Source organism: Haemaphysalis longicornis, unplaced genomic scaffold (genome assembly GCF_048455015.1).
Source record: "Haemaphysalis longicornis isolate Haplotype H1 unplaced genomic scaffold, Haemaphysalis longicornis Haplotype H1 scaffold_1, whole genome shotgun sequence".
NCBI lineage: Eukaryota > Metazoa > Arthropoda > Arachnida > Ixodida > Ixodidae > Haemaphysalis > Haemaphysalis longicornis.
The window spans coordinates 196,775,516-196,800,849 of NW_027526203.1; the positions used below are offsets into that span (position 1 = coordinate 196,775,516).

At 45.1% G+C, this 25,334-nt stretch overlaps 2 protein-coding genes across 6 annotated transcripts in view; both read right to left on the minus strand.

The window, feature by feature from the left end:
• Positions 1 to 10,326, minus strand: part of LOC144140904 (uncharacterized) — a 37,354-nt gene extending 27,028 nt beyond the window's left edge. Inside the window, exons 1-2 of one of the 3 annotated variants that reach the window (XM_077672407.1) lie at positions 10,136 to 10,326; positions 7,041 to 7,280 (exon numbers count right to left, since the gene is read on the minus strand). In XM_077672407.1, the coding sequence (XP_077528533.1) occupies positions 7,041 to 7,280; positions 10,136 to 10,211 (316 nt within the window). In that variant the 5' untranslated portion in view covers positions 10,212 to 10,326. Of the gene's footprint in view, positions 1 to 7,040; positions 7,281 to 9,505; positions 10,008 to 10,135 lie in introns of those variants that run through there. The other 2 variants (XM_077672420.1, XM_077672412.1) reach the window with 2 other exon arrangements.
• A 9,431-nt stretch (positions 10,327 to 19,757) lies between these two features.
• Positions 19,758 to 25,334, minus strand: part of LOC144140936 (ribonuclease 3-like) — an 85,220-nt gene continuing 79,643 nt past the window's right edge. For all 3 annotated transcript variants that reach the window (XM_077672444.1, XM_077672439.1, XM_077672433.1), the window contains one exon: positions 19,758 to 20,864. In XM_077672444.1, the coding sequence (XP_077528570.1) occupies positions 20,602 to 20,864 (263 nt within the window). In that variant the 3' untranslated portion in view covers positions 19,758 to 20,601. The remainder of the gene's footprint in view (positions 20,865 to 25,334) is intronic.

A 25,334-nucleotide genomic window follows, 5' to 3' on the forward strand; every position in this document is an offset into this window, starting at 1 on the left:
CTGTGCAAAATTTCATCGTGATACAACAACTTTAGTGCCGGCTTCTGTTTGTTTCACAAGTTGCATCCCAGCTCACTCAGCCAACCGCCCCGTTATCTTACCACCAGCCCACACGTCCTGCCACAACGCTAATTACTTTCGTGTTGCCCATCCACATGCTCTCACCGCATTTGCCGCGTCGCTCTTCTCTTGTACAGCATCTGACCGGAATGGCATTTCCACTCAGCTAGCCACTACTCACGTTCCGATCAACATTTATTCAAAATGTCACTTTTTTTTCTTCTGCAATGTATACTTACACCTGTTTTATTTAACCCTAACTGCAAATTCATTATATTTCTTTTATTTGTTAGCCACCCCTTATGCGATAACACCTGATGCAGGTCTTCAATGTCATAGTAATGTGATGAGTGACGACCATTTGGTGACAGAATAAGGTGCCCAAACATCAGAACCCATTCTTAGCCTAGAATAAAGTAGGTAATGCAAATTTGATCTTCAATTACTACCTCAAAAATATCTGCTCTATGTAGCTTATCTGTTGTGGTTCGTTTTGTTTGGTGCTCTTGATACTGTCACATAACGACATACTACTTGACCTTTTAAAGTATGATGCATTCAGTGCCACAACTGCTGCTGTCTCACTGAACAACTGCTGCTGTCTCATTTATCGGGCATCACTCAAACAACAAGCACCACCACGATACTGTTACTGCCTCACAGAGTAGTTGATCCCTACCAAAAACCAAAAATAACAGCAAGGTTATTTTATATGCATTCAGTAGCTAATAGACACCCACCACCTTTAATTATTACTTCCGCACTAAACCAGTGATCTTATTACACACCTCATAAATGTCCCCAAGAAACATTTCAATGCAAAGCAGGCCACGTGCATGTACCTTTTTGTTTTGTGTCACCAAATGGCTCAGCATCTTGAAAACAGCAGCACCCATCTCATGAGTAAAATTTTTACCAGCCCCGTACAGACCCCACCAACTAACCCGAACTTTTGATGCCTCAACAAGGTACAAGGCATAAACGGCAGTAATATTTCTACTTAAATTTCAGTCTTAAGATGGTTTTAGGGCATGCCACAGTGAAGGATTTGGTAGGAAATAGAACAAGCAATAATGTGTGCAGCAGTACAGCCCCTTAGCCACTGAGCTGCTGCTGCAGCAGGAAGCTTTAATTAAACCCGCAAGTTCACGCTAGTTAGTCATCAAATTCTTAAAAAAAATGCAGGATAGGGCAAACACACACAAGCAGTAACTTAAAACTGAATTTATTTACCTAAGGTACGCAATAAATAGAAGCTACTAACACAGGGAAAAAAAATGAAGCGAAAACTGAGCTTTCCCCAGTGTTACTCTGAAAGTGCACACGAGTAGAAATGAGAGGCCCTGAAAAATGAAAAGAAATAAAAATTGCAGGGGAAAATTTTTCTGCCAGTTTTTTTTTTTTCATGTGGCCATGAAAAATAGTGAATTTCAGCAACTGTGTTTGTGAACCATTTGTCTCTTTAACTCGCCTTAGTTACATTCAGCCCCAAGAGCGTTTCACACAAGCCAAGTTCACGCTCGAAGGCACGCACAATAGGCCTCTCTGATTTGGCTGCGCTGGTGTGTTCTATACACCAGTGCAGCTTGTGGTGCCAGCGCCTCTTTTAGTGGCGACGCAAGTGAGTGCTGACCAAATTCAGAGCTTTGGCTGTCAAACCTTTTAGGAATTGTATCACGAGTTAATTGTTTCGTGGAAACGACCCTTCACTCATGAAGGCCTGTTACTGGGGGGATTATTCCCTTTACTGCATTATTTCAAAAGATGCACAGTAATGTACTGATTCTCCTTACATTTGGGAATAAAATTCACAGCGCATCATACGATGTAATAGTAGTAGTCTCTTGTTCACTCGATTCACACATTCCACACGTCCAACACCAATGTTGCCAAACATCCTGCCTTAACTGCCAATAACAAATTCCTCCTATAACTGAAGTCAGGCCCCAAAAGCTTGTTACATATAAAAAACAATACGAAATGTCAGGCATTCTTGCAGAACAGATGTGTAAAAATGGCGTTGTTTTGGGGAAATGCAAATGAATTAAGTTCTTACTTCCACACACATAGGCACATTACATCTCTAAAATTCTGACAGTTGCTTTGAGCAGCAATAAGATTTGGGTTAGGAAACTTATAAAGAAGCCTTAGAAAACTTATAAAGAAAACAAACAATGAAATGTTGATAAAGTGACCCAAGGGCAGGCAAAACTGCCGGGACAGCTTGAAAGAAGAGATAAACAAAGGCTCGGACGGAAGTGTCCTTTAAGGTTCGAGTCCACATATCGTTGCACGCACTTGTGGCTGCGACATGACAGTTTCCTTTGGCAAATCACCTCCAATTTTAGTTGTGTTTTTACTGTAATCCTGTGAGAATGCAGGTTGCTGGCTACAAAGATCACAGCTTGATATCGTATTCCAATATACTCCCTTGTAACAGTTTTTTTTTTTAATGTGCAGACAAGATTTCGAGTTACCTGGAGGATACACCACAAGCCTTTTGAGATAAGCAGATAGGAGTGCGTGGACAACATAAGAGATCGAATTGGGATTTAGAAAATCCTTTAGTTTGAGTTATCGAGGTTTCACTGTATGCACAAATGCATTGCGGTGCAGCATAATGCTGAGAATTAAGCGCACGCTGCTGGGAAACCCCATTATATATTAAAAGCAAACAAAAATGCTTTAAAAATCGCAATAACATTAGAAGGCACAACACAAGCTACACTCTGTAGATTGAAAAAATGCTAAAAAAGAAATAGTTTGGGTTGGGCCATTAGAGACATTTACATTTCAACAAGGTAAAACAGTATGAAATAAGCTCAGACATTAATATCTCTGTGGCTTGAAAATGCTCACCAAAATATATACCTTCCACAACCATTCTACATTTAGTGAAGGTCCATGGAACAGGTGAAGCCTAGGAGCCTGCAATGTTACCTAATGACAATGCGAGATCGATCAATTTGTTTTTAACTTCACACCTCTGGACACATTGCCTACAAACACCACGCCCATCTTCACATCTCAAATAACGAACTTCGAAGCCCTCGCCGGCAATGATGACCCTTTGTTTAAAGCGGTAGCGCAGAACGATGCGACGATGCGCTAAGAGCAATCCACAACAGCCTATATAAAAAAATCCCCTCTGCCCCTTTAACACTTGTCTGTCTGACACGGCGGAAGTGCCACAGCCTTCACTGCCTAGAGGCAAACAATGCACAAGAAAGGTCAATGCCAACCCCAATCTATACATGCAGCCTCCCCAGCTCCAGTGGTAGTACAGGAACAATGCCACAACTTAGAAAGTGTGACAGAAAAGAATTCAAGAGGGAAACATGAATAAAGAGCAAGTGCCAATGTCGGCACCTGCTCACACGCAAGAAAAACAACCTACAGCGTTATCTGTAACAAAAAACAATCTTTTCGTTACTCTCGCTGAGAAATATATTTGAAGAGTAGGACAGTGAACAAAAACCATAATGGTCCATTAAATTACTTTTTTTTAAGCTAAATTTACTTAGTCAACTAGCACAACAAAGAAGCATCACACTAGAGAATAACATCTCCATAAACTGCAGAATAAATGTGAAAAAAAAAGGGGGGAGGGGTGTTGTCCAATGGCATGGTGCTAAAAAAAAAACTTCAAAAGAGAGAACAGCCATAAAAACAGGAGAAATAGAAGACTGCTTTCCTTAAAATGTGCCTATCCCCTCTGAAGCCATACCAAACATACACACTGGACAAGAATCTGCATTCTTTACCAAGCTACGTGACAGCCAAAAGAACATGTCAACACTGGCTTCACATACGGCCTAATGACCTAAGGTTCCATTTTGTTAATTTTTAAAATGTATAGTGTAGCATAGAAAGCGATTTAATGAGATGAATTTGAAGCATATCCTTCCTGCTTCATGTTGGGAAAAGCACGAACAAAACTTGGACAAGGAAGAAGACAGGACAGAGCATTTATTTATTCACTTATTTACTTGCTCTTCTTCCTTGTCCACGTATTGTTCGCACTTTTCCCAACACACCCAACTCGCAGTTTTTCCTGCTTGTCTGACATATGAAGCACTATGTGAAAAGCACTAGCAGTGGTGCATAATGATACATACATTCTTTCTGCTCACAAATACATCCACTTATTAAGTATTTAGTCAGTTCACTTTTAATATGGGTATACAAAATGCAAGGCCAAGCAAAACATTTTGAAGTCACATTTTTTGTTACAAATAATATTGCCACAAACCATTTTTGGAATATCAATGCATGCCTGCAACCACTCCTTGAAGAGGCCACAAAGAAAATATGCAAGTCTGATTATTTCAAAGGAATGTAATTGATATTCATATCTCGCTATGCTCCAACATGAAACGATGTCACCATTATCAAATAGTTTGTGACTAACAGGCGCATTTCCAATTACCTGCTTCTTTCACCATGATTTGTGATGCAATATGGGGAGCAGCCGAAAATGGGTCAGTCAGTACCTCAACCCTGTATGAAACGCACAGCACAACAGGAACTGTAACTAGGGCTACCAGCAGTTAAGTCCAATAAAACCTGGCAGGGTGTCCCATTTGTGGAACAGCATGGTCGCGGGCTTGGTTCTTGCTTAGAACCTTGGAAATCTGCCTCAGGAGATCATTGGGCTAGAATTTGACAAGTTGGGCCCCACCACACGCCCTATGATTCAGACAGCCCAGCTAGCCACACCAGCTGGTCATGGCAAGACGCACCATTGCCCACTGCTGCACCAGCCACTCTTGAGGGGTGCCACGATCCCAAAACCTCATTGGAGTATTGTTGGTTTAGCATACATTTTCCCTGCATGGCCACTTGTTCATCACCATACTAATAGTAAAAAATGCTCTTCTGCGCTTTAAACTGCGATTATAAGTTTGCAATTGTCTTCAAATTGTGGTTCCTTCTATCAAGACAAGGTGCAGTGATGTCATAGGTACAGGTTCATACGACAAAACTGGGTAAGTGCAGGATTTTAACTGAATCTCTACCACCGTTTATTCAATTTTCTTGATCATCCAGCTTAATTAAATGAAATTTCCATTTAAATTTGCCCATTTGTTCACAACTTAGGAATCGCATTCTTTTCAACTAGCAAGCAGCTTAGTGCCGTGCCCTCCCTAACACAAATACCACAAGTACAGCCCCCCTGCAAGTAGGAGGGAAGCCAGAGGATGTGCAAGGGCTAACCAGTGCCACACCAACCACCCAGATACTGCTACAGCATGATACTGCGAGATAATGCAAAGGCATACCTTAGAAGGATCATGCAGACAATGTGCAACTCCTCTTTGTTCAAAAGGATTGGGTAGCTCACATGTCCCTATGATTTTAGTCGGTGGGAAGAGCTGGTGCCATTGCTAAGGAATGGGTGTTTAGAAAAGTGGATTTCAAATTACCTGCTTACAGTGCCATAATACGACATAATAAGGGCCCTGCAACGTACTTGGGGGAGCTGCCAAAAACAGGTTGCCCCGCTAGCAACTCGCACAGGGGAGGAACCGAGTTCTGTTGTTTGGTTTCTGCTTAGTGATTGGTGATACCATCGAAATTCATCGTCAAATGAAAGTCCAAACGATGGTGGAAGTGTGACATCGGAAATTCTACGAACGCGAGTCAGAAGTTTTCAAATGGTGCCATGTCCATGGCTGATGCCCCTCCACCCGGATGAAGATGCAAGTCACGCAGTGCGCGAGTGGTTGCGCACACTACCAAATGAATTCTGTTCAGCAAAATGAATTCAGCTGTTTTGTAAGTGCTGCAAAGTTGCATCAAGCATAGGAAAGATTGTCGGAAAGTAATACAGCTTTGTATTGCATATGCACAACGTTTTTTCGTAATATTAAAGGTTTTCCTTCCACTCGCCTCACAGGATATGCTGCACGCCTGGCTCCAAGCAAACATTTGCCAATGAGCATACACGCATGTCATGATTTGCTGCTCATTAACGCGAGTGTGGCCCACTTCTCACGTTAGTGAGGAGCAAAAATGAAGAGCAACCGATTCCTTCAAAGGAAGAATCAACACTGATATTTTTAAAAATGTTTCTGATATGGTATGGAAACACCAGAAGCCAGGCTGTACATGTCGAAGACCTTGAGTCCAGAAAACCACCAGACATATGCACAAGCATAACAAAACAAAACAAAAAAATCCTACAGAACCAATACTGGTACAAAACAGGAAAGATTTATGTGAGCTGCACAAAGGGGAGCCAACCCATTCAGCACGACTTTCTCACCCTCCCAAGTGCAGTAGTAGGAGCAATAAACTGAATAGAGTTCACAATCATAATTCAATTTGGTTGAAATCGAGTCCCGCAGGAGTACAAGGCTATGCATTTCAACTACTACAGCTCGTCCCACTAAATTTGACCACATTTCAGCAGCCCTGCCCAGGTCGAATCAGCATGCATTGACTGTAACCACTAGCAGACCACACTAGAGCCCTGTGCGCACCCCGGCTTACTCAGAAGCCCAGGCCAGGCCTGAAAGGCCATTTTGTGCTGGGTATCACACATTTGCTGCGCACATTGCCGTTTTGCCATCTAATTGCCTTGTCCCTTATAGCCCTTGAGCCGGTTACTATCCAGCACACGATGGATTAAGCTACATGAAATTCCACACGTCTCAGCACTTGCACTGCAATGAGGTGCACCTGAATTTCCTTGTAGTGTTACAAAGTAATACTTTTTCTTAAACCCAAATGATGTAAGGTTATTGCATACTCTGTTCCCCACTCTAATCGACTGCAGTGAAAGCCACGTGCTTTTGTGCACAGATGCCTCTAGCCCCGTTGAGCACAGGTCGGGCAGGACGGGGAACCACTGGGCCTCAAAACGTAGGCCCATGCAGTGCTCCAGACTGCACAACCCATGGGCATTGCCTGGAGTCCCTTCACAGCGTCAGGGTAACTTAAAGACGCTTGACGTGGTAAAGATGACGGCCCCTCACCTGCGACGGCTGACTGGTCGACAAGGCTGTCCACGCCGGAGACATCAGTCCCGGCGTCAGGGCCCCGGCGGGATTGAACTCCGTCACGGCTGCCCAGGGCCCCAGCTTTCTCCTCCACAGCCCTCTCCTCGGCGCCCAGCTGCCCTTCGGCGTTGTCCCAGCCCCTGTCGCGTGTCCAGCCTGGGCGCAGCCGCAGGCTGCGCTCCAGTAGCACACCACGCCCCACATGCCATGATGGTCCTAAAAGAGAGAAACTCCCTAAGCTAGCCTCCTCCACTGCAGACAGGCGTACATGCCACTCCACCCCCTTCAGTTACACTCTTCACCAGTGGCCAGTGCAAAAGGAAGGAAGGAAACATAGAAGCCAAACAGAGGCCCATTTTCTGCCAAGTTTGCAAGCCATGGGATTCATACAAAAATACACCACAGGGGAACCTGTCTATTTTACTAACACCTGCCAAATCTCATTACTCTATGTCCAAAAACAAAGTTGGCTCTGATCCCAGCTTCCTCCCATAAAGAGAACACAGGTACGCATGGACTGCATTGTGCAGAACACCTGCTAAAGCTAACGTGCAGCCACACCGAAGTAGGTGGTCGTGCCTCAAAGAGAGAGAGGCTCTCCATGTGGTGGCGCAGCCCTCTCGCAGCTACTGTTTCAGGCATGCTGCAAGTGCTCGTCATGCACTCTCCCGGTCCCCTCTAGCAGCGGAAAGCCCCTTCCCCCCAACATGCATGGTGCGTGAAATTTTACAACATTATGTTTATAAACTTTAACTTGGGCTTTTAAATGCCAAAATACACCTGAGCTACAAGGCTAGCTGTAGTGGAGAGCTTATATAATTTACACCACGTGGGGTTCTCTTATCAGGTGCCAAAGTTTGCATGAACAGGTGTTCTTTGTTGACTCACTAAAACAGACACTGGATTGTAATCAATGCCACATGCTTGTATTTAGTGACCCCTCTTAGCAACCACGACACTGTGCAGACGACTTTGCATTTCTGAAAGAACCTTGGGAGCAATATCCTTGCTGTTCTTGAAAGTGTTTTATACGGCCAGGTGGACATTGTATGCAAGGAAGTTTGCGAGTATCACCAATAAGTTTCTATTTGCTGGTTTCGTCGCTTGTGTTCGTAGTACACCCAAAAGGAGCAAATAATAAACAAGCTAGCCCACATTGCAAAAATGCCAAATCTGGCTTCAGTTTCCCCTACCAGACATGCCACTGCTGCGGCTGAGAAAACGAGCCCATAATTTTATGAAGTTGCGTAACTTATTAGCCACTTCACCATACTGGCAGATATCAGGTGTGAACAACCTGATCAACTCGTCGTTCAACTATCCTGAGCAAATTGTGTCCCTTGAAATCCTTCAATTCAATGGGCTTGCTCACTAAATATTTGAATGCAAGACGGTGATCTGGTCAGGTGCCATGTGGTATCAAAAATGCACTTTTACAACCTTTTGAAATCACTTTCCATCAAAGCTTTCAAATGGGACAGCAATTGGGGCAAAGAGTGAAAGCTGTCGACAGAGACATCCCTTCCTGATTTTTCCTGGCATGCCAAGGACTTCAAAGTGTCCTAATGTGCCACACAAGCTGCTTAGTTGCACATTATGACACTATGCAGCCATTTAAACAAGTTTTTGGGATGAAATTTTATACGGGAGTTGGATTTTGAAATTTCTATTGCCTAATCTTGCTTACAATTGTTGCATTCGGCCGGGCGTAGCAGCCACATCGCAGCCACCCACACCAAGTGTCCTAATGAGCCACACATGCAGCTTCCTTGCACATTATGACCCTATGCAACCATTTAAAAAAGTTTTTAGGAAGAAATTTGATACTGGAGTTGGATTTTTGCAATTTCTATTGCTTAATCTTGCTTACAACTCTGTTGCATTCGGCCGGGCATAGCAGCCACATCACAGCCACCCACGCCTCTTTTTTTAAGGGAACAGAAATTAAGCATTCCAAACTGAACAATTCTACATGTCTCATCAATGTCTTCGGCCAGCTATATCGTTCAATTCGTTAAACTTTCAAAATCCGCAACTGCGCAGAAACCGAAGAAAAACGATCCAAATGTCGCCCGCTGACATTATCCGTCCCGCTCAGCAAAGTGCAATAAATTCTGCATCAAATACGAATAAGCAGGCGCATGCTGCGGCGCACTTGACTTTGCGGGTCTCTGACCGCAGAGTTATGCTGCCTTATAACTCAACTCCGCCTTCACTGAATTTTCGTTTGATCATTTCGCAGCGAACAACCCACGTAGTCACTTTATATGCACATGTGTATTTCCTACATAACTAGAGACCGAATTTCCTTTTATACGCGCTGTCATTTGCCGCACAGCCCGACTATGGCACGAATAATGAAGAATAAAAAAAAAAAGACATAACATCATAACATAACACTGTCCAGTTGTCACTAAAAACAGTCAACCGAACACAGTTACCTGCAAGGCACCTTTCTTGGTCTGAGAAAACACACCCAGATGGCTTCATTAACGCCCATCCATAACGCAAGAACACAAGCCAACGAAACTGAGCAGAACAAGTAGGGGAGAGAAAAAAAAAAGGCGGCGCAAGCAGAAAAACAGAACAAACGCTAGCCTCAGCACGCAGGTAAGCCGCTGCTTCCCTTGAGAACAGCAACACCTGTCCCGAGGACGGTACTAACAGAGCGCGCGAGCATTGAGAGAAGAGAAATATTGCCGTGCGACAGCGCGATACGACCAGTGTTTCAACAACAGTGAAGCGGGCCTGCCATGTCAACTGACGCCTGGTAGAAGCTGTCACAGGGCACAAAGTGTTGCATTCGACAGCTCGCGTAACTGCATGGCTCGCTAACGACAGCGGCAGCTACCGCTAGACGAGCGATGGCAATTGCGGCGATCTGTCAAGTACAATAATCCGATCTGACGAGATGACCACGCGGGCAACATCCTGCACTATGAGTGTTTCGACAAAACACGCCCAGTTGCGCGCGCGTCCTGGCACAAACGGCGTGACATCTGTTCCGATCCAAGCGCAAAATGGCGATAGACTCTGGAGGTGCACTTAGGCGTGCGAACTTCGCAGCTTACCCGGGTAGTTCCTCGTGCGAACTTCGGCTATTACACAGAACAGGAGGAGTGCGATCCAAGGGGTGTACTTTTTCATATCCGGCGACGTTTCGATCGTAGGCGGGATGGCATAGAAACGTCTAAACTAACGTCTCATGCATGCCCACAACCTAAAACCGTACGCCCGCCATCTTGGATAAAGCGCACTCAATCAGCGACACTAGCGCCGCGCAAAGGACGGCGGAAGATAGCTATTTTTGGCAGTTGGCCAAAGCCGAATAAATAAGCAAAGGATGCGCTGATTCGCGCATGTTTTCAGCGTGGTGTACCATTGTACACGGCTAGCGGCCAGTCCTAAAATTGATGAAGTTTATTGAAGGGTAAACATAGAGATAAATGAACAAATAAGCGGACTACATGCTGTCGAATTGTGAAATGAGATTCCTGGCAAAATGAGAGGTTGGATTCGGGACACAGGCTTCCTTGCACGTTAAAAAAATTCACCCGCATTTCCCCGAAGGGGAGCATGGGGAAGTGCGAATGTACGGGTGATGCGAAGGAACTCTTCTTGGCCAATCGCCCTAAGTGGGTATGTGGTGGGGTCGCTTTCGCACTTAAAAACTCTTCTTGGCCAATCGCCCTAAGTGGGTATGTGGTGCGGACGGACGGACGGCGGTGGACGCGTGATTCAGGGTCGCTTAAGATAATACTGATTGTGGAATTAAAAGCTATTTAATTCCACACTAGCCTGGTCAAAGTTTCAATGACTTGTGGGCTTGGCGCCTCGTGATCCCGAGGTATGTTTGTGTACAGATAGTTACAAGGAAGGTGCCATCAGGGATTTTTATGTTGTTAATTTCCCGTAGGAAGTGGTTAGTATCACGAAGATATGCCGAATGGGTAGCGAAGGAACTCTTCTTGGCCAATCGCCCTAAGTGGGTATGTGGTCCGGATGGACGGACGGCGGTGGACGCGTGATTCAGGGTCGCTTAAGAAGTGCATTCGCACTTTAAAAAAAAAAATTCTGAGCTACGATTTTTGGCGTTAGCGGCCGCTGAATATACTGCAGTTCCGCTGTTCGGGCTGTAGCTCGAGCTGTAGCACAGGCAGCTCCGCACCACTGCTTCTGCCCGCGTGCGACATATCGCAGCACGCAAGGCACGGCGCTTCGCGATATGACGCAGGCTAGGTGCTTACCCGCGTATCCCTATCTGGACGCATGATATGCTTCTTACAAGGATGGAAAAAAAAGAAAATTCCTCGGGGGCACTATGCCTGCTTACGCGCTTTCAAGGCGATCGAAAGCCTGGCGATACTTATACTTCCTTTGCTGCAACATCGTATTTTCGTCTCTTCGCTTTCGTACTTTCCCTTTCGACTCTTTTCTCCTTCAGCGTGTTTGCGTCTCCGTCTTCGCTCTCGTTTCTTTGTCTTACAACGCGAATTACGTCAGCAGGCAGACTGGCACACGCCACAGCTTCCCGAGAACAAGGGTTCTGCGCGGCTGGTGTGCACCTGTTCTACTCACGTGCCATCACGTTCAGGTGTCACGCGGCACGCACAATTCTGCAACTTTTGCGTTCCCAGTTTATAGTTTCGTGAAATTTGTGAAGCGGGCACATTATCCCTTCCATTTCTTGCCAATCCTTCAACCGGGTATGTGCAAAAAAAAAAAAAAAAAAAACTTCCTTGCTCTTTCAGCGGCAACTTGGAAGAAGATTGTTTAGCCTATGGAAGTGTCGCATGATGGTTCGCAATGCGGAGGAACCTCGGGGAACAAAGTCAATTTTTCACCAACAATCGCAGCCACCGAACTGGTTGAATCTTCTCGAGGTATGCATGTGGTAGGTGTGTCAGAGAATTTGCTGTCATTGTAGATGGGGTGTGATTTTAAAGCTTTTCGGGCTAGTCTTCTATGCAATATAAAGATAAGGAAAAAATCTGGAGATAGCACAGTGGTACCACATTGGGTTTCTACTGGTGAGACCAGGGTTCAAATCTCATTGAACCACGTTTTTTATTTTTTTATTTTTTTTACTCTTTACAGCGTCAATTATGAGCTGTCCGGAGAGCCCACGATGCAGCGGTGAAGCATAACCTTCCCCTCCCAATGTGGGAGCGGCATGCGGCTTCATCACCCCCCTGAGAAGGGGGTCATCGGAGTCTCTCAGGACCACCAATAAAGTTCCTTGTCCGTCTGTCTGTAGCCATTTTCTTTAGTGGACAACGACGACAGTTTTCCGCAGAATGGGGTACTTAAGGCTCTTGCCTTAATGATGATGTGGGTTATTTTATCGCAATCAACCCTGAATTTACGGACCAGTTAATGGTCATCACGATCTCATCTCTACTTCCCCCTCTCCCCTTAAGCGTTGTATTCCTGCCCATTCCATGTTGACGATATCGATAAACAGCTTCTTAGCCAATCTTATGTCGAAAGATGCAACATTGCTGATAGGAATTATTTTATTCCAGGCCAATGCGAAAGCCCTAAATTTATTAACAGCGTATGCTGCAATAACTTTTTTTTGTTGTCCTTTTAGCATGCAATTACCATTCAATTCATAGCCCATACCACGTGGCGGTGTCTGCAAGCCAAATAAATGGGCTTTCAGACAGCTACTCTTTTTACGGCCAACCAGCTGCTAGCACTATTTGTACCCACCTCTTTAAAATAGAGTTTAAGCCAAGACTGGGCTTATAACAAAATTAACTGTTGCCAATCATACTTTTAGCTATATAGTCATCTCCTATATATATATATAGCTAACCCACTTTAGGGGATGGACACAGTGACTGATGGAGGAGATGGCGGTGATAATTACAGCCAGTTTGGCAGTGTGTAAAATATTATTTCATTTGAGTTAAGGAAAATGTGTTGCTTCACAATACCATAAGGAGATAACAAAGCAGCTGAAAGGACTGTCGGCACAAAGTGGAAACGAACATTCGCACTCACATTCACATCTTCAGCAGCCTCCTGCTCACACCTCGTCCTCAGCAGCAGCCAGTGGGCCATCGAGACAGTACAACTAAGTATTCCAGAGTTTGTTGTTGGGGTGGCCTACACCACCTAGAATTCTCTTGCAGACACAAGCTTTTTCTATTATACTGTTTTGTTTGTAAGCCGAAGGCCCGGCCTTGTGCACAGCAGCACGAGGCCTTGGCCGTTAAGATGTCAACAACTTCAGGATTTTATTACTGCAAGTGTATAATATCACTGTTTGTTAAACCTCTGGAAGCATCAAACTTCCAGTGGCAAAGTATGTTCAGCTCCCAGGCCTAGCTATGCCGACCACCCAAGTCAAACTACATATTGCGTTCTCTGAATTTTATCACTACGAATTGAAATTTTCGGTACTGATGTTTAATTTGGCAGGCATCTATTGATATTTATTTTTATTAAAAAATTGTGCATCTTTCATCAAATACGTTCATACAGCATTCATTTTCTAGTATTTTTGGCTTTTTTCTTTCTCACTGAAAAAATTGCTCTATGCGTTCACGTCGGATAGACATCAGCGTGCAGAAATAACGTTTATCATAAACGTCACCAAGCAAATAATTTATCATTTAAGTATGCACACAAATGTCCTTTGTGCATTCTTATCTGCCATTTGCACCCGAAAAAAGCTCCCCCCCCCCATTGACGCCAGACACCAAAATTCCAGTGCTGCAATCGAGAGGCATGGTCCATCATAACAAACAAGAACCCCGACAAACAGCTATCAAAAACACAGATGTTTCAAGTCATTTTGGTCTTCAGATTTAGGTGTCAACTAACCAGCTATGTGACCAAATTTAGATGCATACACCGCACCTTGATGCCTGCAGGTTGTGGCTGTGTTGCATGCGGTTACGGCCAGTGCACCTTGTATATATATATTACACTCGTGAGACCAGTCACAACTAAAGTCAGTACTTTTTGGTACAATACGAATTTTAAGTATTGGGAGCAGCCGGTAGATTCGGAAATTTATCGGTAGATACCAGGAAATCCGACCCCTAGTCATGGGTGTTGTGACTGCTCAAAGATTTATTCCAAGCTTATGATGGCAGCTGGGCACTGATAGCCATTTTTGAAATGAGGGGAGCTACTTTAGAACAGCACAACTAAAACTACATGCCCAGCCACAGTGCAGAGAAAGGAGCATAGCCCAGCCAGCCTCCGATGCATCAGGTAAAAGGATGGCCAGAAGAACACCCAGAATACTGATCTCCGGACGGATGGGTTTGTTTGGGCTATTGTTTTATGGCTTATTGTGATATCGTGAGTAAAAATAACAAAAATAAAATTGCCCAGAAAAAGTTATTCTGGGATTCGGAGCCTAATGATTACAGGCATGCTTACAGCACTGTTTAATGGAATAACTGAAAATGAAGCAACGGACACATGTTGGAGATAGTTCATAGAAAATTGAAGAAAAGGAACAAAAATTCAGAAAAAGGCGAGCCTTGAATAAAAAAATAAAAGAAGAAAAAACTGAACCTTGCGCAAAAAACCACGCTGTTCACTACAGACTGCAGCATGGGGGTTACATACGAAATTCCCTCAAGCTGCAAAAAGTGCACATAGGGCAAACTGGGAAGTGTTTCAATGAGAGGGCGATGGAGCACAACTGGATAGTTGCAAACAACGCGGGTGGCCACCCTTCTGAACTCAGCAAAAAATGCAAGTGTAGCCCCTTGCTAGATTGCACAAAAGTTTTGAAGAAGGCAAGGGGAAAGCTTGAGCATGAAATTCTTGAAGCTCATCTTATCAGGCAGGCGGGGGATAACTGCATTAGTACTCCGTCCATATCGCTTTCAGATAAAGAGTAGCCTTTTTAGAAGCGTGATGTGCTTTGATGTCACAATGTTCTTAGTTTTTTTGTGTATACAAGCAGCATGGTTTTTAATAAAATCTAGTTGGAAGTTCGGCATTGTGTTGTTGTATGTGTTTCTTCTTTGTCCCTGTTTTATTGCGCCATAGTAATTATCGAGCTTGAGTAAAACAACGTGCAAAAGGTTTCAAAGGAAGGTTTACCCTTGTGCAGAGCAAATACACCTTGTAACTACGAAATGAAGTGAAATATTGGTCTTGTGAAAGCTTTGTATGCATAAGCTCTGCATATTTACATTTAGTGCTTGCAACTAAAATAACATTTCGCAGTTGTTTGTAACGCTCATTCTGCTGAACTGATACATACTGCTCTGTTCTGCTGACACACTTCATACAGGCAAAAAAGTAATTACGTGAACGCTTTTGCTTCTCTTGAGTGGACATGCTTTTTTTGCAAAAAAAAGCACAACTAGTTTGAAGCCAATAACGGCATTTTAGCAGCTGAGAGCCAGCAGGTGACCAATGCAGATACTGCATGTACAATTAATAATACAGGACAATTTGAATGCGCTTAGTTCTGCAATGCACACACAGACACCTGCTTGAGAAACGCTCGCCTAACTGAACTATGCATCACATTAGGATAACGAAATATCTTGTTTAACTTGGACACTTGTTCCAGCTATATTTGTACAGGCGGTGTTTTTCTGCCGTTTGGCTGCATACAGGTGCCTGCCCTCTGTTGGGTATCAGTCAGCCTGCCATGCGACTAGGCTCGTATCAGAGCTGTGTCAGGTTCAAAGCCCTACCAGGTGATTATTTCTTCGTCTTAACTCTTTCATGCACAGAACTTCAATTTGGGAGGGAAGCGTTTTCTTTTATTGAAAAAATACTGAACTTTTGGCCAGGAAATGCTTTTCTTACAAGACGAAAATTGACTTTTGGTTCAGAAAACGTGAGGTGGTCACCCGAGGTGACCACCATGCAGGAAAGGCCTACCAGTCACTTTCGGTGGAAGGCCACAAAACAGTCCTTGTTTTCCTGCATGCACAAGGGAACAGTGCACGCTTCACACATCCATGTCGTTCTCGAATATCAGAGATTTTGTACTGCACATCCGCACATGCACGGGGGTCACCAACTTCTGTGACACAGCGCTCCGTGCTAATTGATCACAGCACTTCATTTCTAGCTTCCTTAGTATTACCTATACATACAACACGTTATCCCATGCTATCAACTCAGCAGGGACAATACTTTATGCAGCAAAAAATCAAGAAAAAGTTGTTACCTGGGGTGACCACCATGCCAGAAAGAGTTAAACATTAAGAAAAGTGTACAGCTTTGTTTTAAATGGTCTAGTAGCTGCACTTGCGTAAATGCTGACCTTACATTGACTCCGATTTTACCTTGTTGACTCTATGTTGCCCCATCAACTGGTTCATTTGTTGCGTATTCGAAAAAAAAACTGAAGGCATTACCACACAAGGGTGCAGCAAATCCCAGCATCAGCTAAAGTCATCGACTAAATTACCTGTTTGAGTGGCCATTCTACCCAGAGGTCCTCTGTGGTTAAGTACAAGGAGAGGGTGTGCTGGAAATTTCAGCTTTAGGGAAACAACATTGATGTGATGCAATGTGAATATTTGGAGGGAGCATCGTCGTCGGTATATGCATATCCTTGAAGAAGTTGGTTGTATTATTTTTTGTAGCAAGCAAAAAGAAAGCATGGTGGGCTAATCCTCTTACAGTAAGAAATACAACTTTAAACTAATGCTGAACAATCTTCTAGTGGACAGCCAACCAAGGATTGAGGTCACCGAGTGTCCTTGATAATGAGTTTGTTCAGCAAAGAACTAAAAGCATTGAGTAACTTATGTTTAGCACTTCTAGGAAGTCCAAACTGGAGTTTTATGTGCCAAAGCTACACCTAGGGTAGGAGGCAAACTGTAGTTGAGGGCTATGGATTACTTTAGACCACCTGGGGATCTCTACATATGCCAAAACTTTGGCATACAGCTGTTTTTGTTTTTACCTCCATCAGAAAAAAAAAAAGGGGGGGGGGCAACAATCACACTTAGTTGCGTGAATATACAGCACAGCTGTGCGATATTTGGGCAACACTCCTTGCATACCCAGTGCCTAGTGGCTTAATACTCACACATCGTTCAATCTTCAGATTACCACCATGCTTCGATAGTAGTAATGCTCGCACTATTTTCACGAACACACTGTCTCTGTTCCTGCAAATGGGCATGTTCATGTTCATGGTAGGCAGCCTCTTTTTTAAGTCCTCTTTGACTGACCATTTGACAACATACTCAAGTTGTAATTTTGAGTACACAGAGTGCACAGAAAGCACTTGCCTGTGTACATGGCATCAAGTCTTGCAACTAGTATCCACAAGCTAGACATGGCCAATGCAGACAATAATTTCACTCCCTTGTTACAACATAAAAGAGAACACGGATCAGGTTAATCCATGTTCTCCTGCTGACTTACAGCCATTTTTTTTTCTCCCACATTATTGACTGCTCACTTGCATCGGGGCCACACAACAAATGCCAACATTACGAAACTATTTACTATAAAAGGAAGCTCGACGTACGATGCTCATACATGACCGATCTTTGGAAGTACGGATATCAGTCCCGTTCCACGTTTATGTAATGAAACAGCTGAAAATGCAGTTTTTCTACATATAACTTCCCACCAAACTGTCACAGCCATAATACGCGTCATGCAGAAACCTGGTCGTTCCTTGCCCAAGAACTAATTACCGCAAACAGTTGCTGTGTTACACTTTGCCCACTCTACTTAACTTGCATAACCAGTGATTTGTAATGTTTTATCCCCTCTTGCTCATACAGTTAAACCTGGATGTAACGAACCTCTATGTGACGAATTCCTGGATTTAACAAAGTTTTCCAATTCCCCATTTCCACCTTCATTGAAGTGTTTGCGACCTCTACGTAACGAAGGAGTTGCGACGGTTAAGCTGAATGCAACGAATTTGCTACGCTGATGAGTCAAGGGTTCTAGCCTTTTTTTCTGAAAAATCAGTTAGCGAAATGCACCAATTTAGCGAATTTTGCCCGCACCGCAATCTCTCGTGCGTTTCCATGCGTGACTGCGGTGTCGGTTAGGTGCTAGGCCTGCCTGTCGGCGTGTAGCCGTGTGTGTCCTCTGATATCTGGTATGGGTTCGTGGATGATTTCTGCTGCCTGAATACGAGAAGATTTGCATTTTCAAGACAACCTCGCAATTTTAAATGCCGTCTCCGTCGGCTAGAAAGAACGTCACCGCCCGGTACAGTGTCCCAGCTAGCATCCCTTCAACAATTCTGACTGCAGGAAGGAGCATGAAGTTCGCGAAAAGGCGCCCTTTCAGCGTAAGTTGGGTTCTCGAAACGCGTTAAGGCACTGAAAAGTATCAAAAAACAAAAGCGATACTTAGTTATGTTCGTGAATTCGGGGGTCGTGTAGTAGCAGCAAGCGCAAATCACAGTTTTTCAGAGTGAAATATATCCTTGAACAATGGCGAGTTCAGCATCACTGATGCCTAGCATATTGGTTTCGTTTCTGCTTCATTTCCGCAAGCTTTAACTCGAAACCTGCATGTAACGAAAACCTGGATGTAATGAAAAAAATGCGAATTTTTGTCAACTTAGTTATATCCAGGTTTAACTGTACTACATATTTTGCTCTATTTACACTCTGTGATGTCAGTATTTTTTTGTTTTCTAAAGTATATCTTATCATTTTACATTTCTTTCCCTGTAGGTGTCAGTAGTCATGTACGCTTGAGCAGGTGTATTTGTTTTCGTTGTATACCCCTGTTAACGGGACAGTGTGCAGAATTGCTTGTTTATTATTACTGTATGAATGCAAAATCCATGCATGTGCAGTCTGCACTACCATTTGTTTGTATACTTTTTACATGATTTGTATATTAAGGGGCATGCACCCCGTGAAGCTGCTTTTGTTGGCTTTTTGTTCACGCTCCCGACATCTGTATGTGTGTGGATGTCAAATAAATAGATTGATTGACTGATTGATTGATCAAAGCTTACTTCAAGGCATTTTTCACTGCCCTCCAATGGACAAGTACAGTTTGATCATTACAGTAGCATTTTCAGGAAGTCGTGGAGGACACCCAGTAGCAAGGTGTTCAGCAGGATGATCAATAGGTAGGGGGGTGTGCAGCAGTTGGCAACTACACGAATGGGCAGCGGCAATCAAGGAACGCTGGGGAGGGGTGTCGTCAGTGGGTGAGCAAAGGAACGACAGAAAGAGCGAGTTCTGCAGTAATCTTACGGAGAGACGTTGTTAGAGGGCGGGTGCAGGAAACTCAGACTCGGGGAGGATTCCTGGAGTGGGTGAGTGAAGAAAACCCAGAAACAGCGAGTTAAAAAAAAGGGGGGCTTTTATGCGCCAAAGCTACACCTAGGCTACAAGGTGAGCCGTAAAGGAGGACTACAAATTAATACCACCTGTGGATCTTTTAATGTGTGCTGAAATCTTGACACAGGGTGTTTTTGTTACTCATCTCCATCAGAAAAACATCTGCCGCGATTGAACCCACGTCCTCAGGCTCAGCAAAACGACAAGTTGAGCAGTAGAACAATGTGGTGTAGTCAGCCGGTAAACGAAAGAAACCCAGAGGCCGGGAGTGTGGCGTCAGAGACCAGGGAACCCAAAAGATATCAGTGGAGCAAAGTAACATTACCGTGATACAAGGCAAGATACAAAGACAGGAGTAGGTCAAAGACCAAGGACTTCACTGACTCGCGCAGTGGGACGCATGCATGGCACAGCAAGCTATTCCTGTACATCCCTTTATTTGATCACATAGGGGTGCAGTCGTCGTCATCCTTATAATCATCACCTTGGTTGTGTCCACTGCAGGATCTCCAGCCACATCTATTGAGTGCTTGCCGAGTTCACCCTTTCTCACCAGGGGTGCAGTATACTAAAAAGAAGCCTGCACAATTCACTTTTTTTTTTCCAGTTTTGAGGCTGGAAACCGAACACGTCCACGAAATGGTAAACGTGTGCGCACGGTGCCAACGTGGTGCATCACAAGCAGGTACACTCAACAGGCGCACGCCAATCCAGTGGCAAGCCCAGCAATATGCGGGGCTGACCTCTTCGGCCTCACCAACGCATTGCCTCTCTCGCTGGTGTGCGTCAATTGATGGGAGGGATGCACCAGCCAGATCCTTGAAATGCGCAACCTCCACAGCAGCAAGGAAGGCCCCCCTCTTAGAAGGTGGAGGTTTTCTTTGTGGATGACAAATGAAGAAACCGATGATGGCAATGCACACAAGGTGGGATAGTCTGCCAAGGGCACAGATGCTCGAGCCTGAGGCTGGTTATGATCAGACTGTCCAGAAGCGAATCCATCACGCCACAAAGCGATCTGCACCACGAATCCCGCACCTGCCCCTTTTCAGAAGCACTAGGCCCTGCCGGGACTGTTGCAGTATTTACAGGTGAGCACCGGGGCTACCAATGATGGACTTAGTGGTAACAGTGTAATGTATCGGCCTTCGTAAACAGCAGTGAAGAGACGAATATTGGACGGTCTGCCCCAAGCGTTCAGTGCAAGCTCCGATCATTCGGTCCCACAGCCAGGCACAGGAGTGGGCTTCCCATGCCAGCCATCAGTGCGATTGCTTTGGCCCTCGGCTGCGCCCGCTGGACACTTCCCTGCTTCTCGACCTCTTCCTCCTCTCGCCGCCCGCCTTCCTCCTGTCAGAGCTTCCGTGTGACCGTGAAGATGAAGAGCTGTGACGGCCCTGCCTGGAAGAATCTTCCCGCGCTCTTTTGCTCGCCGTCGGGCTGCGTTCGTCTTCCTTTCCGGGAGCCCGCTGCTTGAGGCTTCTCTCGAGGACCCTCCTCTGGTGGCTCAGCTGGGGGAAGAGTTCTGCAAAAGAAAGCACGCCGCCCGCACATCTAGGGAAAATGTTTTATGAAAAGCCTACCCCATCCGCACTGTTTGTGAAATGCTTACAATTTTGCATGCAATGTATTAGTATATACCGTATTTACTCGCATAATCCTCACACTTTTTTTTCGGAAAAGTCAATGCAAAGTTAGGGGTGCGAGAATTATGCGGAAAAAAAAAAATCCGGTGCACAGTGTTGCCAATTTGCCTTATGCCAATCCCGCTAAATGTAGCGGTCGTTTTTTGTATAAGTAAGCTCAGTGTTGCCAACAGCAGCTATTTCTTTTTATTTTACTATTTACAACGTAAACAGTCTCCCGTCGATCAGCGATCATGAAATTGCCGTCTTTGCTTTCTGGCGCGCGCCCTATCTCGTCGTCGTATGTGCGTGCCCTACTCCAGTAACGCACGTTGAAGTCGGTGACGCCGAAGTGCCTGCCTGCGGCACGGTTGCCGTGTTCGATCGCGTACTCTTTCGCTTTCAATTTGAAAGCGGCAGTGTAGCTGGCGTTCCTCCCCATGGCGAAGTGCCACCAAGCACAAAACAATTAGATCAAAAAGTTCTCAAAACGGCAGCGAGCTATCCACCACTGACGCGAGTGACTCACTGACTGCTGCCGCTCAACGGCGGGACCACGACGGCGACACGACGACACGACAGCGGGCTGCGCGAACACCGTGCGCGAACACCGCGAACCGGCTCAAGGACAGTGTGAGTAGCGTGTTGGGCGCCCGTTAGGGAGTAGCCATGCAGGTTGTTAGGGCGCCTGGATGGCCTTGGATACACAGCGCTCTCCGCCGAACGGAGAGGCGGCGGGGGAGGGCGCGCGTTGGAGAGCGCGTGCACCATGCGGGTTTCGCGAGCAGGCAACTTTCGCCGCTGCAAAGTTGGGGGTGCGAGGATTATGCGAGGAACCAAAAAATTCAAGTTTTGGTGGCTCACATTAGGGGTGCGAGGATTACGCGAGTGCGAGGATTACGCGAGTAAATACGGTAATGCCAAATGCAGCATGTCAATGAACAAAAAAATTCTAGGACAAATGACTATACACGTAAAAGAAAGGTCCCAAAAGAATGTTTCTAGTTATGTTTTCTTCAGTTCAGGGACTCTGGAATGTTTTGGGGAGTAGGGGGAAGGGGGGGGGGGGGGGGGGGGGGCACGTATTGTTGACGTTGTACGTCATGTTTATTATTTGTTTATTTTTTACAATATTTGCCAATTTTTATTTACTTACATCACATATTATTTTAATAATTAGTATAATTTTAAAGGTGCCAATTAAACAATGTTTTAATTAATTTTATCTATATTAAATTTTACATATTTGCATCCTTGCTATTCTGCATTGGTATACCCTTTAAAAATGGTTGGAAGTTTCAGAAGTACTGAAAACCTGCGCAGACCGCGCAAATGACAAAAATGGGTTTGAAAGCTGCGAAAAATTATTTTTCATTCGCTCACGCAGTGAAGCAAATGTGAACTGACACAAGAACACAAATGTGACACAAGTACACAAGAAATTAGGCACTTGGTACAAAGCTATTATTGAGGATTAATGAGCTTCATGGCTGGCCTGACAAGAGGGTGTTGAGAAGGAGAGGTTTTCAAAGGAGGCCGAACGATGCTGTTTGTTCTGCCGTTCTAGACACAAACTCTTTCATAACAGCATCTACGTGCAGTTCTGCCGCTCTTCCGAGCTCTCTTTTTGTGCACGTGGAGGAGGAGGAGAAGGTGTGTCAGTCGCCTCTGCGTCATTCGACTGCTCAAAAATGTTTTTACTCGCCTCAGAGCCCTGAAAGATCACTCTCCTGGAGCAGCTGACGCAGGCTCAAAAAACACGAGTTGCAGGTACAGGACAACCTGGCCCATCATATCTTACGCATACCTGCAGACACGCCCTGCAGAATCTGTAAAATGCATTCACTTGTGGCCGAACCCTCGTCAAGCAAGAGCATTGGGAAAAGCACGAGTTGTGCTGAAAGCCTGCTGATGTCAAAATCATCAGCGTGCGCTTCTAAAAGCTTATTCAGGCCGTTTGTCGCAAAGTTTCGACCTTTAGCAGCGTCAGTAAAGATGTGCTTGAGGCTAATCAGCTGCTCCATGCCAGGCTGTTCAAACCGCCGTTGGATCTGGATGGTAATACGATCGACAGCAGCAAAAAACTCTTCTCTCTAGGCCCCTCAGGCTTGTCTATGAATTGAAGCCTTCTGGGCAGCTGCGAAACTCTGGGCGCACAAGGTTCCTTTAGACCTAACTCTCTTGCTCTTTGTCAGCTTTGCTAAGCGGTCACAAAGAGCCTCTGCCGCTTCTTTTGCTCCTGCAGCGTGGTAAACTGGGCATTGAAGCATCCTCGCTAATTGCGCGCATGGGTCAAACAGGGCTACAAAAGGGTCGGTACCCAGTAAAGTTTCAAACTCCTTTAATACTCCCTCATACCCTTTTATGGCTGTCTTGCTGGTGCCACTGAGAGAGCTTTGAACTTGTACCAATTGCTGCCAAGTCACCTGCACCCTTTCATTGCTCTCAACGAACCTTTGCATTGATTTTACTCTTAAGCCCGTTCTACATGGAGCGAATTTCGCCTGCGAATCCGCTGGAACGAACATTCGCACTTGCGAAGTTCGCAATGCCTGGAATTGTCGTCTACATGGGGCCTGCGAACGCCGCGATTTTCGCATTTCAGATGCGCCTTGTTTGCAGACTGAATTAAGTTTGCCACCAGCAAAGGTTGTTGTGATTCTAACAACGGTGGTTTTATTTTACTTTCTTGGCAAGTTGTTTCTGCCTGACTTGCGGTAAATATAACTTTATTTGCGGTTTCATATAAGAATCGCCAATTCTTTATCAATATACGCACACACAGCAGAGAAGACAAACGTTTTGGTGTGCCTGCGCTTTTGTCGCGCTCAGACAAGCAGCGCCATCTGGTTTCCAAGCGTGCAAGTGGTGCCGAGCTGTGCTCCCATTGGCCGCAGGTCCGGCCCCTCTACGCCGCACACGCCGCACGAGCGGCGTTTGCTCGACCGCTTCAAATGTTTGGCACTTTGCCGCAGCAACGAAAAAAAGTGGTTTTGCCGCACGAGCGGCGCCGCATCAGCGAATTCGCAGGCGAAATCGCTCCATGTAGTACGGGCTTTACCGTCCACCTCGTTGGGAACTGTGGTAGCCGCAGGGTGTTCGGCCTGGAACAATCCTGCTCACCGGCATCATTACCCGGAGTATAATTCTCGTATAAATAGTCTATAAATCGGCATACGTGTGTGGTAAATTGTTGGTGAAATAAATAAACTAGATTAGGGAATAAGTAACCAACACGCAAGAAGAGTTCAAAAAAAAAAAAAAAAAAACTAGAGCTTTTACGAAAAGAAAGAGAACAGAAGAAAACGTGGAACTTCACCATACACTACTGCACCTGACTGACAGGTTTCCGTTTGTAGTGTTACCGAAGGCTGGCTGCTGTGAAGCTGAGATTGGGCAGTTAGGCTTGGTAAATGATCTGGTTGATCTTTTTTTACAAGTTCTTCTACGGCTTGATAAGTACTCTGGTGCTTGATTATATCAGGTTTGTATTCTGTGGTACTAGTAAATTTGCGTGTCAGGAGTAGTCTTTCCTTTCTTGTTAGGGGGCCGTTTATGAGCTAGTCATCGATCTTTTGAGCAGGTTTTCCGCATTACCAAGAGTTGTGGTCAGTTTTGTTGGTACAGTGTCGTGTTATTGCCTGGCTTGTGTATTATAATGTAGGGAAGTGCGGTGGCATGAGGTAAATGTTTCTTATCCATTGATGTGTGGTTGTTCCCTCTTTGCGTGTAAATCAATATTTCATCAATTTATTGTGCATCTGTTTGCGCAGTAGTGATTTAAGAGATTGGCTACTGGTATGTTGAGTGGCGTCCCTTAATTTGTGGCTTCTTAACCAGCCATCGTGCCACCAATGTCCGTCCAATTGATCATCGGCCTTTTGGAAAGCACTGGACCACACAACCACCAATTTGAAAATTTAACTATAGCTCTTGTCAAAAATTTGATTTAAACGGGTACTGACACAAAATTTTGAAGGCGAGATAACTTCGGAGATAGATTGGTGTGAACACATATACATCATCTGCAAAATATCAGCGGCGAATACAGCCTAGAAGATATTTAAAATCAATTTTAAAGTGTGTGAAACGCAACCGAGCAGCCAGCAGAGGACCACGCGCAATCGACATCCCGTGGATATTTCGTAAATAAACAACATCCAAACACGTCACGAGTTTGTGTTTGCCGCTTCCGCACTGCCGGCGTTTTTTGCCGGCTCACCCGGCTCGCCACTCCAATCGGAGGGCGGAGCTTCTGCTCTCGAGAACGAACGACCCGATCGTTGGCAACGGAGGCGCCGCGATTTCGTCAGCTCATCGGGGAGCTGGCCGCGACCAAAGTTCTACAGCGATTCCAGGCACTCTGTTTC